Genomic DNA, 12,607 nt, shown 5'->3' with positions numbered 1-12,607 from the left:
TGATAGATTCTCAGATAATCATCTCAAAATATTTCTTATAACAGAGGGCCGTCTGAACAACATTCTGAGCCCATAAAAATGATATTCCGGCAGTGCCCCCACCTGACTGAAAATACCAGCCAACCAACAACTTAGATACCCAATCTCTCAAAAGCTATTTATTCGTGGAACCCTGCAGCGCGTGACGGCATGACCTACACTGTCACAACTGGATACTTGGTCAGTTGTGGATACAAGCAGCCTGAACAAAAATCTGAACTCCCAAAATAATAGCCTGGGTCAAGATAGAGGGGGCAGAGGGCCACTGCCCGAGTGGTTAAATTTAGAGGGCGGCAGTGTTTTAGGTACCAACAAAAAATACCGTAATAAAATTATCGAATTTTAAAGTTGTGGTGACGGCAAAAATCTTAGTTACGGCCCTGTCCCCACCTGACTGAAGTACCAGCCAGCGAACATAGATACCCAGTCTCAAAAATTCGGGGAACTCTGGAGCGTGACGGCGTGGATCGACAGGGTCACAACTGAATGCTTGGTCAGCCGGGGGATACAAAATGATATTCTGAGGGACTCCCACCAGAATTTTGAAAGAAATACGAAAATTCAAGAGAGGAATAGTCACCAATTATATATATATATATAAATCTATAATTAGTCAAACCACCATTTATAATTTTCGGTGCTGTTGGCGTCAGAAAATAACTGAGAAGTTCATCAAGAGTTACAATTACCCTCGATTATGGGGTCATTCAAGTATTACGTCAGCACCGGGGGGGGGGAGTGGGTTCCGGATTTGCTGACTTTTGATGACAGGGGGGGAGGGGGGGTTTGAAGGTTGCTTACGTCAGCACCCACCCTTTTTTGAAGATATGAAATATTCTAAGCTGCTGACAAGGGGGGGGGGAGGGGGTCAAAAATGGCTGAAAATCTGGTTACGTAATACTTGAATGACCCCTATACAATCATAGCCGATTTGAGTAGGCGCGGGCTCAGGATAAGATAGCCACGTGACTGGGAAACTCGGACAAATCGTGATAAAAACCGGGACATCTTGAAAAAAATTTTCAGAAGTCATTATATGGTCGAATTGTTACTATTATCTATGGGCATTAAAACCCTGGACATTGTAGAACACTTAATTAAACCCTACAAACTTTTCCTTATTTTAGGCCTCTGAAATTAAGTGAAAATTTTCTCGAACCGACATAAATGGGAGAAATAATTTGCCCACACGTGAAAAAAAAGGAGAAAAGATTTTTCCTAACCTCACTTATTATATTTCATATTTTTATACTTTGCTATTATAAATTACGAGAAACCGCTATGAGTTAGTACCTCTGCTGAATGAACACCAGGGGCTCTGCCACTGGACTGATCACGTTGCCGAGATCTCTTCCAGCCCAGCTTTCGTGGCAGAGTCTGGAACAAAGTGAGTGCACCTAACAGTCTGAGTGTGTAGCTGGTGTTGTGTCTGATATTTCAGTGCTGCCATCTATACTTCAAATTGTGAGTGAAGTGTAATGATTGAATATTTGTAAGGCTGTAGGCCTGTTGCTCTCTGTGGCGTGACTTTAACGGAGAAGATCAGCTCGCATTCGCACCTTGAAGTTGGGAACCACAGAAAACCAACTTCAGCCGAACCACCACTGTGTCGCCGGTGGGTTTCGAACCCGGATCCTCACCCGTCACTATGACCACTCGACCACCACAGCGGCACTAGTACCTCTGCTGCCACCTATTTGTGATATTCACGAAGTATGAATTAGCGATAAATATAAAAACGTATTAACCGTTATAACGGTGCATAAAATCCACACCAGCATGCAGAATAAAAATATGTAATTACAGTATTATAGCGTGGTTTGTTCGGTTGCATGCTGCATACCGGTTCGAATCCAACAATTACTTTCATTTGAAGAATTATAACAGATAGGTTATTTTTTTTTGTTTAACAGGTGGCAGCAGTTGTCTCATATTTTGTGGTAGATATTTTTTTGATATTTTTGTATAGAAAAGAAATGCATAAAATATTATTTATAATTTTGGAACCAATCACAGGATTTTTGTCCCTTTCGAACACTTTATATACTGTATATATATATATATATTATATATATATATTATATTATATATTATATCCTATATACTATATATTATATATCCTATATATTATATATCCTATATACTATATATTATATATCCTATATATTATATATCCTATATATTATATATTATATTATTATATATTATATTATTATACTGCATATTATATTATTATATATTATATATATTTATATAGGACTATATTATGAAAACAAAAAAATTTATGAAAAAATATATTTTTGTTTTTATGTAAAGAAATCTTTTCTCTTCTTCCATGAATAATCAAAAGTTTTATATGCCCCGGCATGTCAGGTAATAGCCCTGACTAACAAGGCTGTCTTGATGCCCGTCCGAGCACTGCCCAGGGAGTCTCTAGTTCATAAGGGGGGGGGGGGGCTCATTGTGATGGGATCTAGAAATTGGATTTTCAAGAATACCTCATGAAAATTAATATAAGTAAGTACAATACTTCCAACAAGTTAGGGTTGGAAGAGTATCACTTTGCCGGATGTCCATGATTCTGCTAAGACGGTCCTGCATCCTGCTGTAATATTTGTCCAAATATTTTGCATAAACCCCCCCCCCCCCCACCGTAAAAACTTTGGTAGTGTGTGGTAGAGAGAGGGGTAGATGAAAAAAACATGGGAAAAGTCGCCAATGCCAGGTAACGCAGTACCCGATGGGTATACCATTTTTCTTTCCGGCTGTCACGCGCGGCCTCCTTGAAGGGCGCCAGCAGCAGGTGAGAAATGGGCAGTTCGTCGCTTAATAAAGCTAAGGTATAATTTGTTCCTTGATGCCCATTTTTGCTCTCATGGTTTTTTTTTTTTTGCTTTTTTTTAAGGCTTGATGCTACTTCCCCTTTTTAAGAGTGAAAATAGGACCACCCCTGCAATCATAATGCATCTCTGTAACACCACCTGGGGAGAATGGCTGCCACATCGTTTCCTTTGCTAATTGATGACCTACCTCCCTTATCTCAATCATCCAGATAGTACCAGGATGGTCGGTTTTCGAAGGAATTTTGTTGCCAAATCGGGATTTTCCTTCGACCTCCCAGTCTTTCCCCAGCGGAAGCTTAGCCCACTTACACGAAATTTCGATTTAGACAATGGGGGGACTAATAAAGCATGGGCTAAAAAAGCAATAGGGACAGTCTGTAAAATATGCTTAATAGGGAAATCCGCGAAACATCTGATATTCTTGAAGATATTGCATGATTGAGGAGCAGAGCCGCCCTTATGGGGGGGGGGGGGGCGGGGTATGCGACAGGTGTGATCGCACCCGAACCCACATTTACGGTAATAATTTCTTTCATAAATTTTGAGAATTTTCATCCATTCTATAATTTTCATTTTTGTCGCGGGTAATTTTCCTTCGATATTTATATAAATTTCCCGCTGGTTAACAAATTATTTTACGAATTTCCGCCGATTGCAAAATTGGTTAAATCAGTTCACTTATTCACTGGTCCGCAGGTACAAAGGTGGATTTATATCTGCAGACACTCACCGCGCCTTGTCAGACCCGGCAAACATTCTTTAACCCTAGAATGGTAACGAAAAATCTATGCTTTATGTAACTAGTGCTTAATTAGTAATCTGTGCTTAATTACTATAGTATCTATAATATCTTAGTACTTTAATGACACATACAATTATACGTCTCTTAGACGTATAGGTACCATTCTAGGGTTATCACAGCGTTTCTCAACCCGTGGTCAATGACGATGGTATAAGTGGTAAGCAGGCAGACTTGATAAAATTATTCATCCGTTGTAATTAATATCGTTAATAATGGATTCAAATAAAATTATGTCTTCATACTTTGATTCCGAAACATTTCCATACATCATCGAGAAGAATGCAGCAAATTGCGATCCTAAATATACGGGATATCCCTAAATTTTGCCAATAATTGCATTTTATTGCTTTCAGCGCAATTTGCTAATTACGGCTAAAATTGCTGAAGGATGTGGAAATAAAGGGCCGCTACAAATCGCAGCGAACAAAAATGTATTTCACAAAAAAATATATATTCAAGTGACCAGATGACCATACTTCAATGAAGAAAAATTAAATTCGGTAAACTGGATCTTAAATACGGGAAATCGCCAATTGTCGTGCTCGCGCGCGTGTTTGAAAAAACGATACAACGACTACTACTATGTCCAATAATGCTCCAATAATGCCGGACCGGTTTAATCTATGAATCTGCCATCTACAAAAAATAAAGAAAATTATATACTCTGGTTGTTTCTGGCACAAAATATCCTACTCCCCGTTAATGTGAACTATATTCATATTCGCACACGAAAATATATTACTAATTTTTTTTTTTTTCTTCTGCGTCCTCGCAAATAAAATCTCCCATTTTGGCCGGTCCACGAAATTGTTCGCTCAACTTCACTGGTCTTTAAGTAGTAAAAAGGTTGAAAAAAACTATTTGACCACCGCGCAGAAACGTTGCTAGATACTTGATCAGCCAGGGTAAGCATGCATTTAGGTTAGGCGTCCACCTTGTGATATTGAACTATGGTGAAAGAAACGCAGGGCATCGATTCGGTGTCATTCTTTCTTTCTGATACAGCAGCCGGGATATGAAATTTTACCCACCACCACTCCCCCCCCCCCCCCCCATACGATCCTGAACCAACGACAGGCGTGGATCTCATAAGTATAATATATTAAATATAAAAGCTTGTCCCGTAAAATACAGTAAAATAAAATACGGCTACAGAATTGATCATCCCTCCCGACGTATTATTCGGAATACGCAGGTGGCAGCAATCACACCATATTTGAACGTTGCAGATATGAGCGGTACACGGGCTGTTCATTCCATTGCTACATTGGCGTACGCCACGGGGGGGGGGGGGGGGGTGTTCGTGTTTTAACCCTCCCCCCAAGCCGAGATTATAGTGTTATTTTGCAGGAAAAAACGTAACCCCCCCCCCTCCCTTGAGAAAATTCTGCTTACGCCTATGATTGCGTATACCAGTGCCCAGTACATCAGACCTACTTGCCCCTCTTTCGTTGTGGCCTTGGACCACCGATATCATAAATAGTGAGGTATAAGCATTTTTTCTACCATACATACTCAACCTATGACCCGCGAGATAAATGTGGATTCAGTTGTCGTCTGATGTGGCCCGCGACCTCAAACCTTATTTTGTAAAAATTAACTAAACCATTGTTCACGTAAGTATTGTTTGTATTATTCAACAATTCCTTATCCACATTGCGGCTTTTTGCTATGAATGTCAGTCCAGAAGCTAGCTTTGCACTTTTATAGATCACTTAAGTGACCCGTGGCACAATTTTAGATCCCTTTAGTGACCTGCGACGTAGTCCTAGATCATTCAAGCAGCCCGTGCACATTTACAGATCACTTGAGTGGCCCGCGGTACATTCACAGATCACTTAAGCGACCATCGGCAGTTTTAAATCACTTTAGCAACCTGCAGCAAAGTTTCTGATCACTCAAACAGCCCGTGGAACATTTACACATCACTCAAACAGCCCGTGGAACATTTACACATCACTCAAACAGCCCGTGGCACATTTACATATCACTTAAGTGACCCGCGGCACAGTTTAACACCACTTCAGTGACCCACGGCACAGTTTAACACCACTTCAGTGACCCGCGGAGCAGTTCTAGATCATTCAAGCAGTGCATGGCACATTTAGAGATCACTTAATAGCCCGCGGTACATTTGGAGATTTCTTAAGTGACGCACCGCACAGTTTTATATCAGTCAAATAGTCCGCGGCACATTACAGGTCACTTAAATGACTCGTAGCACATTCGCAGGTCCTTAAAATAACCCACGACACTTCTAGATCATTAACGGCCGTATTCACCAACACAGTTTAAACTGCAATCGCAGGTGAAAGGATTGGAGATCGAAACGGATTGGTTAAATTGAGGATTTTAACCAATCCGTGTCGATCGTTAATCGTTTAACCTGCGATTTTAGTTTAAACTGTGTTGGTGAATACGGCCGTTAGGGCGGTATTCACCGACTTGGTTTAAACTGTAGTCACAATTTTTGATAGAGATCGGCACGGATTGGTAGCATCTACACATTAGCACACTACACATTAGCCCAATCTATGTTGATCTTCTTTAATCCAAAAATTGTGACTACAGTTGCAACCGTGTCAGTGAATGCGGCCCTCAAGCAACCATTGACACATTTACAGATCACTTTAGTGGCCCCTGACACCATCTCAGGGGCGTAGCCAGAAATTTCGTTCGGGGGGGGGGACCAAAGTGGTAGAACAATAGATTTGGCCATCTTTTTCCCCTTTTCGGTCATTTTCTCACATTTCGGTGACCCCACAAGTCCTCCCCCCTCGCTACGCCCTTGCACTATCTCCAAAGCAATGAAGTGGCTTGCACTCTTCAAAGGGTTGGGCACAACTTGCATCATTATATATATATATATATATATACGGACAGAAAACAATTTTTTTTTTTTTTTTCAATTCATTTCATTTAGTATCACGTGAGTCTCACAAGTTGACCCTTCACCCGGAAGCCCATTTGCTCAATGTAATTGCGGCCCTGAACAGCACCTCCTGGAGATAGAAGTCCTCCGCAGTCTGCTTTTGACGTCAGTAAGTAGTACATTTTCTCTCAGAATATTCAGGGAAAAATTTCCCTGCGCGTGCCAGTATCATCATTGTGAGGAAAAGAAATTATCGAGCTCAGAATTGGCGATTTCTATTCCCCGCATCCAATCACCATGCGGTATTTGTGAGCCAATCAGGAAGATTCTACGCCAAAATAAGAAGAAACGAAATAGGATGCTGTGTTTCAAAATGTGGCAAACTTGGTAGGTAGTCTTAATGACGTTTATAGCAAACAGTGCAGAAGCCTTCTATCTCTAGGACAAGGGCGTAGCCAGGGGGGGGGGACTTGGGGGTCTGGTCCCCCCCCCCCCCGAAATGTGAGAAAATGACCGAAAAAAGGGAAAAAGATGGCCAAATCCATTGTTCTGTCACTTTGGTCCCCCCCCCCCCCGAACGAAATTTCTGGCTACGCCCCTGCTCTAGGAGGTGCTGCCCTGAACCGCCTTCAATAACATATTTGGGAATTTATGATCACTACATAAAAACAAAATAGGTTTTCTTTCGATCAATGAAACGATTTATTTGTTTGTACAAATCACAAGTCCGTCCGACAAATTTGGATCAAACAACTTGCCGAAGATCGATTTTCCGAGCGGGGGAAACTTCTTTCATTTCCAGCTGTTGGGATGCTTGCGCCCCTCGGGGGATCCTATTCCCGATGATTTTCGGATACGGTCCCGTGAGCTCGACCACGTATCTGTAATCGATCCAGAATGGATTGTAGAAATCGTCCGTCCTGGAAGAGGAGCTCTGGCCTGTCGAAAGAATCAAAACGTTAGAGGAATTCATTATAAATCACTGATGCGATGCGCGGATCCAAAGGGGGTGATGGAGGCGATCGCCCCTCCCAAAAGCCGGATGATACGGAATCAAAATCTGTCTGTCCGATAAAATACGGGAGGATGACTGAGTGACCAAGTGAGTAGGTGGATTACCGACTGAGTGAACGTATAAAAGGCTTCACACACTCACAAAATCTACCAATGACCACTCATTTGGTCAGTTGCCAACTCACTTGGAAATTCATACGATCGTTCACCTCTTCACTTGATCACTCATACAGTCACTCACTCATTTGGCCACTGTAACTGATTTGGTCACTCGTGTGGTCATTGATTTGGTCACTCATAAGATTACTTATGCGGTCTCACTTATCTACTCACTTGGTTATTCACTAATTTACTCATGTGGTCACTTACCCACTCGGTCCCTCATACAATTACTCATACGGTCACTTACCCACTGTCACTCATACGATTACTCATGCAGTCGCTTACCCACTCGGTCACGCATACGGTCCCTCATGCGGTCATATACCCACTCGGTCACTCATACGATTACTCATGTAGTCACTTACCTACTCACATGGTCACTCACTACCGTCCGGAGCGAAATATCAGTGGCCAGGTCACCGGGGGGGGGGAGGTGAAACGTAGGGAACGAAATGTCTGCGGCGAATTTTATGGATCCCGAAAAAAATATCCATAAAAAGTAAAACCTCACTGTTAGAGTCGTCCTCTCTATAGGGACAAATTTTTTCTGGTCCGGAATTTCGGTTCCAGAACCAGTTTTTTTTTTACCTGTATTTTCATCAGGATAGTTTTTTCGATAACAGGCAAAACACCGTCATGAACCAAATCAAGGGCGTAGCCAGAAATTTCGTTCAGGGGGGCCAAAGTGATAGAACAATAGATTTGGTCATCTTCTTCCCTTTTTTTTTTGACATTTTCTCACATTTCGCTACGCCCTTGAACCCTTGAACGCCCTTGAAATGACTACTTTTATAGGAAAAGGCCCACGATGGACACCGAAATACTACATAATGTAAACATCCTAGTATTTATCTCAGGTGAAACATGAAGGAAATTACCTAAGGTTCTAGAGCAGTGGTTCTCGACCTTTGGAAGCCCGCGGCCCGATTTTTTTCGTAAGTGGAAAGCCCGGACAAACACATTATTAACGGAACATAAATGGGGAAAATGAAACGGCAGATCAGTCGCGGCCCGGTATGAATGATGTCACGGCCCAAACGGTTGAGAAACACTGTTCTAGAGTACAAGTGTATCATCGGAAATTACCACCTGTTCAATGCGCCCCATATCTTTGAGTGGGATCCGTAGTCTAGCCACGATTTTTTGAGCACTTAAGACCCAATTTTTTTTCAACAAAATCCCTTACATTGATTAACCAATAAATTTATAGCGTAAAAAATTGTTAAAATATATAATATTGAAAAAAAAGAACCCCCCCCTCCCAAACACACTAGGGCCCAATTTCTGCACAGGCAAGAGAAAAATTCACTCAGGGCCCTATATTTTGGACATCAAATTGAAACAATTCCCATGCAAAGCCCTGTTTACATGGGAAATGAAAAATCCGATTTTTTTCCCTCCGCAACAGAGAAAAATCGCTCATATAAAAGAGTTGGTTGATATTGCAAAAGATATTGCAAAAGTTCGTTGGGTCGACCCATATTCATGGCCCCCACATAGGGGGGGGGGGCCGACAGGGCTCTAGCCCTGGGGCCCGGGACGGTTATCACAATTTTTTTGCTTTTCACGCTATAAATTAACTACAGAAGGGGCCCGTTAAAAGTCTGACCGGGGGGCCCGCAAAAGATTCCAGCCTAGGGGCCCCGCTACAGGATGTGGGGGCCATGCCCATATTTTACGGGACAGATTCGGACTCTTCGGCCGAGGGCAGTACTTCCTATTCCTCCCACTCTGGATCCGAGCCTGAGCGAACATACTCAGCTACGAATGGAGCCGAAGCAAATATCTCCAGTTGCAAATGGAGCGGAGAAAGGCATCTCAGTTGCGAATGAACTTAGGCAGACATAATCAGATTTGAATGGAACGGGAGCAGAGGCATCTTCAGCTGCGAGATCGAAGCCGAGGAAATATCTTCAGCTGCGAATATAGTGGAGCAGCTTCGAAAGGAGAGAGAGAGACAGACATCCTTAGCTAAATGAATGGAGCGAAGGCAGACTGATTTATGGTGATTTGTCGGGGAAAAGCGACTTATATTGTGTAGGTGCATTGGATCGTCCCGTATTTTACGGGACACACAAATTCTTCCCCCCCCCCATACCATTCGCCTCTTGGGAGGAGCAATCGCCCCCCCCCCCCGGACTTCTGGATCATCAATTGCCAATATTGCACATGATTATTTTTAAGTTTCTAACCAACGATCGTCGATCCCAGTTCGAGGAAAGCCTGTATTTCCACTGGACACCTTCAAGTCGGAGTCAGGCCCTGCTAAAATAGAGAGAGAACTTTCACGTAAGGGGGGGACTTAATAACTGTGAGGCTGCCTAGTTTGACTTGGAGATTATGTAAAAAAAAATTGTAATCTGTGAATTGAAATTAATGCCGCCGCCCCTCCACCCCCCCCCCCCCCCGAGTCCACTAAGACTGCCTCGATCTTGATTTATTCTAAACTTACTTGGATTATTGTCAAGAACAACAACAGCAGGGGCAGACTTCGGTTTCGTGTCACTCGATCCTTTCTGATTCTTTTTGAACTGAGGGATATGAGACTGGGTCGACGCAGCAGACGTTGTCATGGAGGTCCCGGATGATTCTTTTGTCGCCGGTGCCTTGGACAACCCATCTTCTGCGGTAACGTTCTTTTCCTGATGATCCTGTTGAGAATGACAATGAACATGAAAAATGTATGACTGGTCAACTACTCGGTCTCAGGCTTGCCCTCCACTCCCACATCCTCCAGCAGGGTCATTACAATTATTATAGGAAATCTAATTATTGTAGGTTCACTCGTAGTTAGAAAAATTGATGGCAGATGTCAGCACTACACAGTAACAAACTTCACGTTACGTTCACAACACGTACACGCACATTCCAACATGTACCAATTCGTTAGAAATTCCGCAGAGAAATGTGGATGAGGCGGTGCATGAGTGGTATTAGCAGTATCAGGGTGCCTAGACTGGGATGTTTGTTGAGCCCCAGGTCAAATTTTTTCCGGGCCCCTATATAAGGCAAGGCCCGGGGTCCTCAAGAGTAGAGGGGGTGCTTCACAATATTGAGATTCGTTTGAAAATTTATGATGCTTTTAAGACGGCCCTGTCCACAGGATCGGGGTTCGCTCGGACTCGGGCCGAGCAAGGCCCCCCCCCCGTATAGAACAGGCGGAGTTTCTGTTCCAGGACGGAAGTCGGGGCCAGTCGGAAGCCCTCTTGCCAATAGCCCTGGAAATCTCCTCTTCCTCCTTCCGGCGTCTCACACAATTTATGTTAATTGCTATGCTAATCACTCAGCCCATCCTCGGACAGTGCATGGGTGTGCCCAGAAACGTATCCGCGAGAGGGGGGAGAAATATAAGTAAGACCGCGTGCAACTAGATACTTGGGAAGTTGGAGCTAGCACGCATTTAGGCGAAGACCAATTCCTTACGAGTTCGGATACCTGAGCAAACATAAATTTGCGGGATTCCACTCCCAACGTTCTTACGCTGACCATATTATTTGTGGCCTATTATACTTACATGTGTAAAAGAATCAAGGACACAGTTTCCGGAATTCACATTTTCGGTGCCTGAGTCGTGGTGCTCGGGTGGAGGAGGCAACGGCACAGATTCTTCGAGGACAGGAGTTTCGTGTTGCTTGTTTTTACGGTACGAGAGAAGAGCCTGGATCCTGTCCCTGGCACTGAGGTGCTTTTTCCGTTTGGCCCTCGACCCCGATTCTTTGGAATCATTGTTATCATCGGAATCGATGCAGGATATCACGGAGAAATCCGTCATGTACAGTTCGTTGTCCAAGAACGAATCCAAATCAACCATCACAGGATTCATCGACTGCATGTTGCGGAGTTTCTGTTCCAGTCGCAAGACGGAAGTCGGGGCCAGTCGGAAGCCCTCTTGCCAATAGCCCTGGAAATCTCCTCCTCCTCCTTCTTCCGGCGTACCTTCGGGTTCCTCCGGGATGGGCGATAACTTGCGGTACATGGTGATCTTGCATGGCAAGCTGCGGCAGTAGTCGTTGAAGTTGGCCCTGTTGGTGCAGGTCCGACGCACTTCGCGCTCGTAGGCCTTGTCAGCGGCAATGAGCTTGACTTGGCTGCGGTATCTGATCACATCGACGTCTCCGATGATCAAGGGACCGTCACGGACAGCCTTGTCGGTTGCCACGTTCTTCGAACACGGGCCGTTGCGTAATCCGGCCAGATGGTCCATTGACGGATCGCTCGACGTGCGACAAGTGAATTTACTCCGCTGTCTTGCCATCTCGAATCCTTATATAAAAATAGAACATATAATCTCATTTTAGCAGAGACATCTTTTGTTTTCAGAAAACAAATTTCGAAATTGCTGTACTCAGTAACAAACTCTAAAACATGACCCGTAGGCCAAATGTAGTTCTCAGAATCGTCCAATGTGACCCGCGACCTCAAATTTAATTTTGTAAAAAAACAACTAGGAGGTACACGAAATCAATAGGCTTTCTGGATATTATGCCGGAGTGAACATAAAAAAAAGAGAGCCTTAAATTCAACATCCATCTCAAGTAGACGGTACATTTCAGCGTGTATATACATTTATATGTGATCCGCAGCATATTCACAGATCACTTGACTGACTCGCGATACAATTTCAGAGCACTGGAGCAGCCCGTGGTGCAGTTTCCACTTCACTTAACAACCCGCGGCACAGTTTCTATATGACTTCAGGAAGGAAGCTCCAGAGGATCTCTCGGACCTGAGGGGGGGGGGGATGTGCCACAATGCTGTCCTAAAGGGTCCTAGTTTACCGTTACGGATGATGGCAGTAGTGAAAATCACAGGAGATATAAGTCAATCAGGCGTACGTGGATCTAGGGCAATGTGTCGGGGGCGGGGGTGACTTAT

At 43.6% G+C, this 12,607-nt stretch overlaps 1 protein-coding gene across 1 annotated transcript; it reads right to left on the bottom strand.

Moving 5' to 3' along the window:
* Window positions 1-7,242: 7,242 nt before the first annotated feature.
* On the bottom strand, window positions 7,243-11,987 carry LOC149064649 (uncharacterized). Its single transcript, XM_089254615.1, has 3 exons — window positions 11,247-11,987; window positions 10,185-10,383; window positions 7,243-7,495 (listed from the first exon to the last, which is right to left on the bottom strand). The coding sequence occupies exons 1-3, from the start codon at window positions 11,985-11,987 to the stop codon at window positions 7,302-7,304; spliced, it is 1,134 nt and encodes a 377-aa protein (XP_089110741.1). The 3' UTR covers window positions 7,243-7,301.
* Between the last annotated feature and the right edge of the window lie 620 nt (window positions 11,988-12,607).

The sequence above is a fragment of the Pholcus phalangioides genome, unplaced genomic scaffold (assembly GCF_987345545.1).
Source record: "Pholcus phalangioides strain wild (caught in Gottingen) unplaced genomic scaffold, Ppha-v1.0 ptg000042l_1, whole genome shotgun sequence".
In the NCBI taxonomy this organism is placed as follows: Eukaryota; Metazoa; Arthropoda; class Arachnida; order Araneae; family Pholcidae; genus Pholcus; species Pholcus phalangioides.
This window is presented reverse-complemented; position numbering and strand designations above follow the sequence as displayed.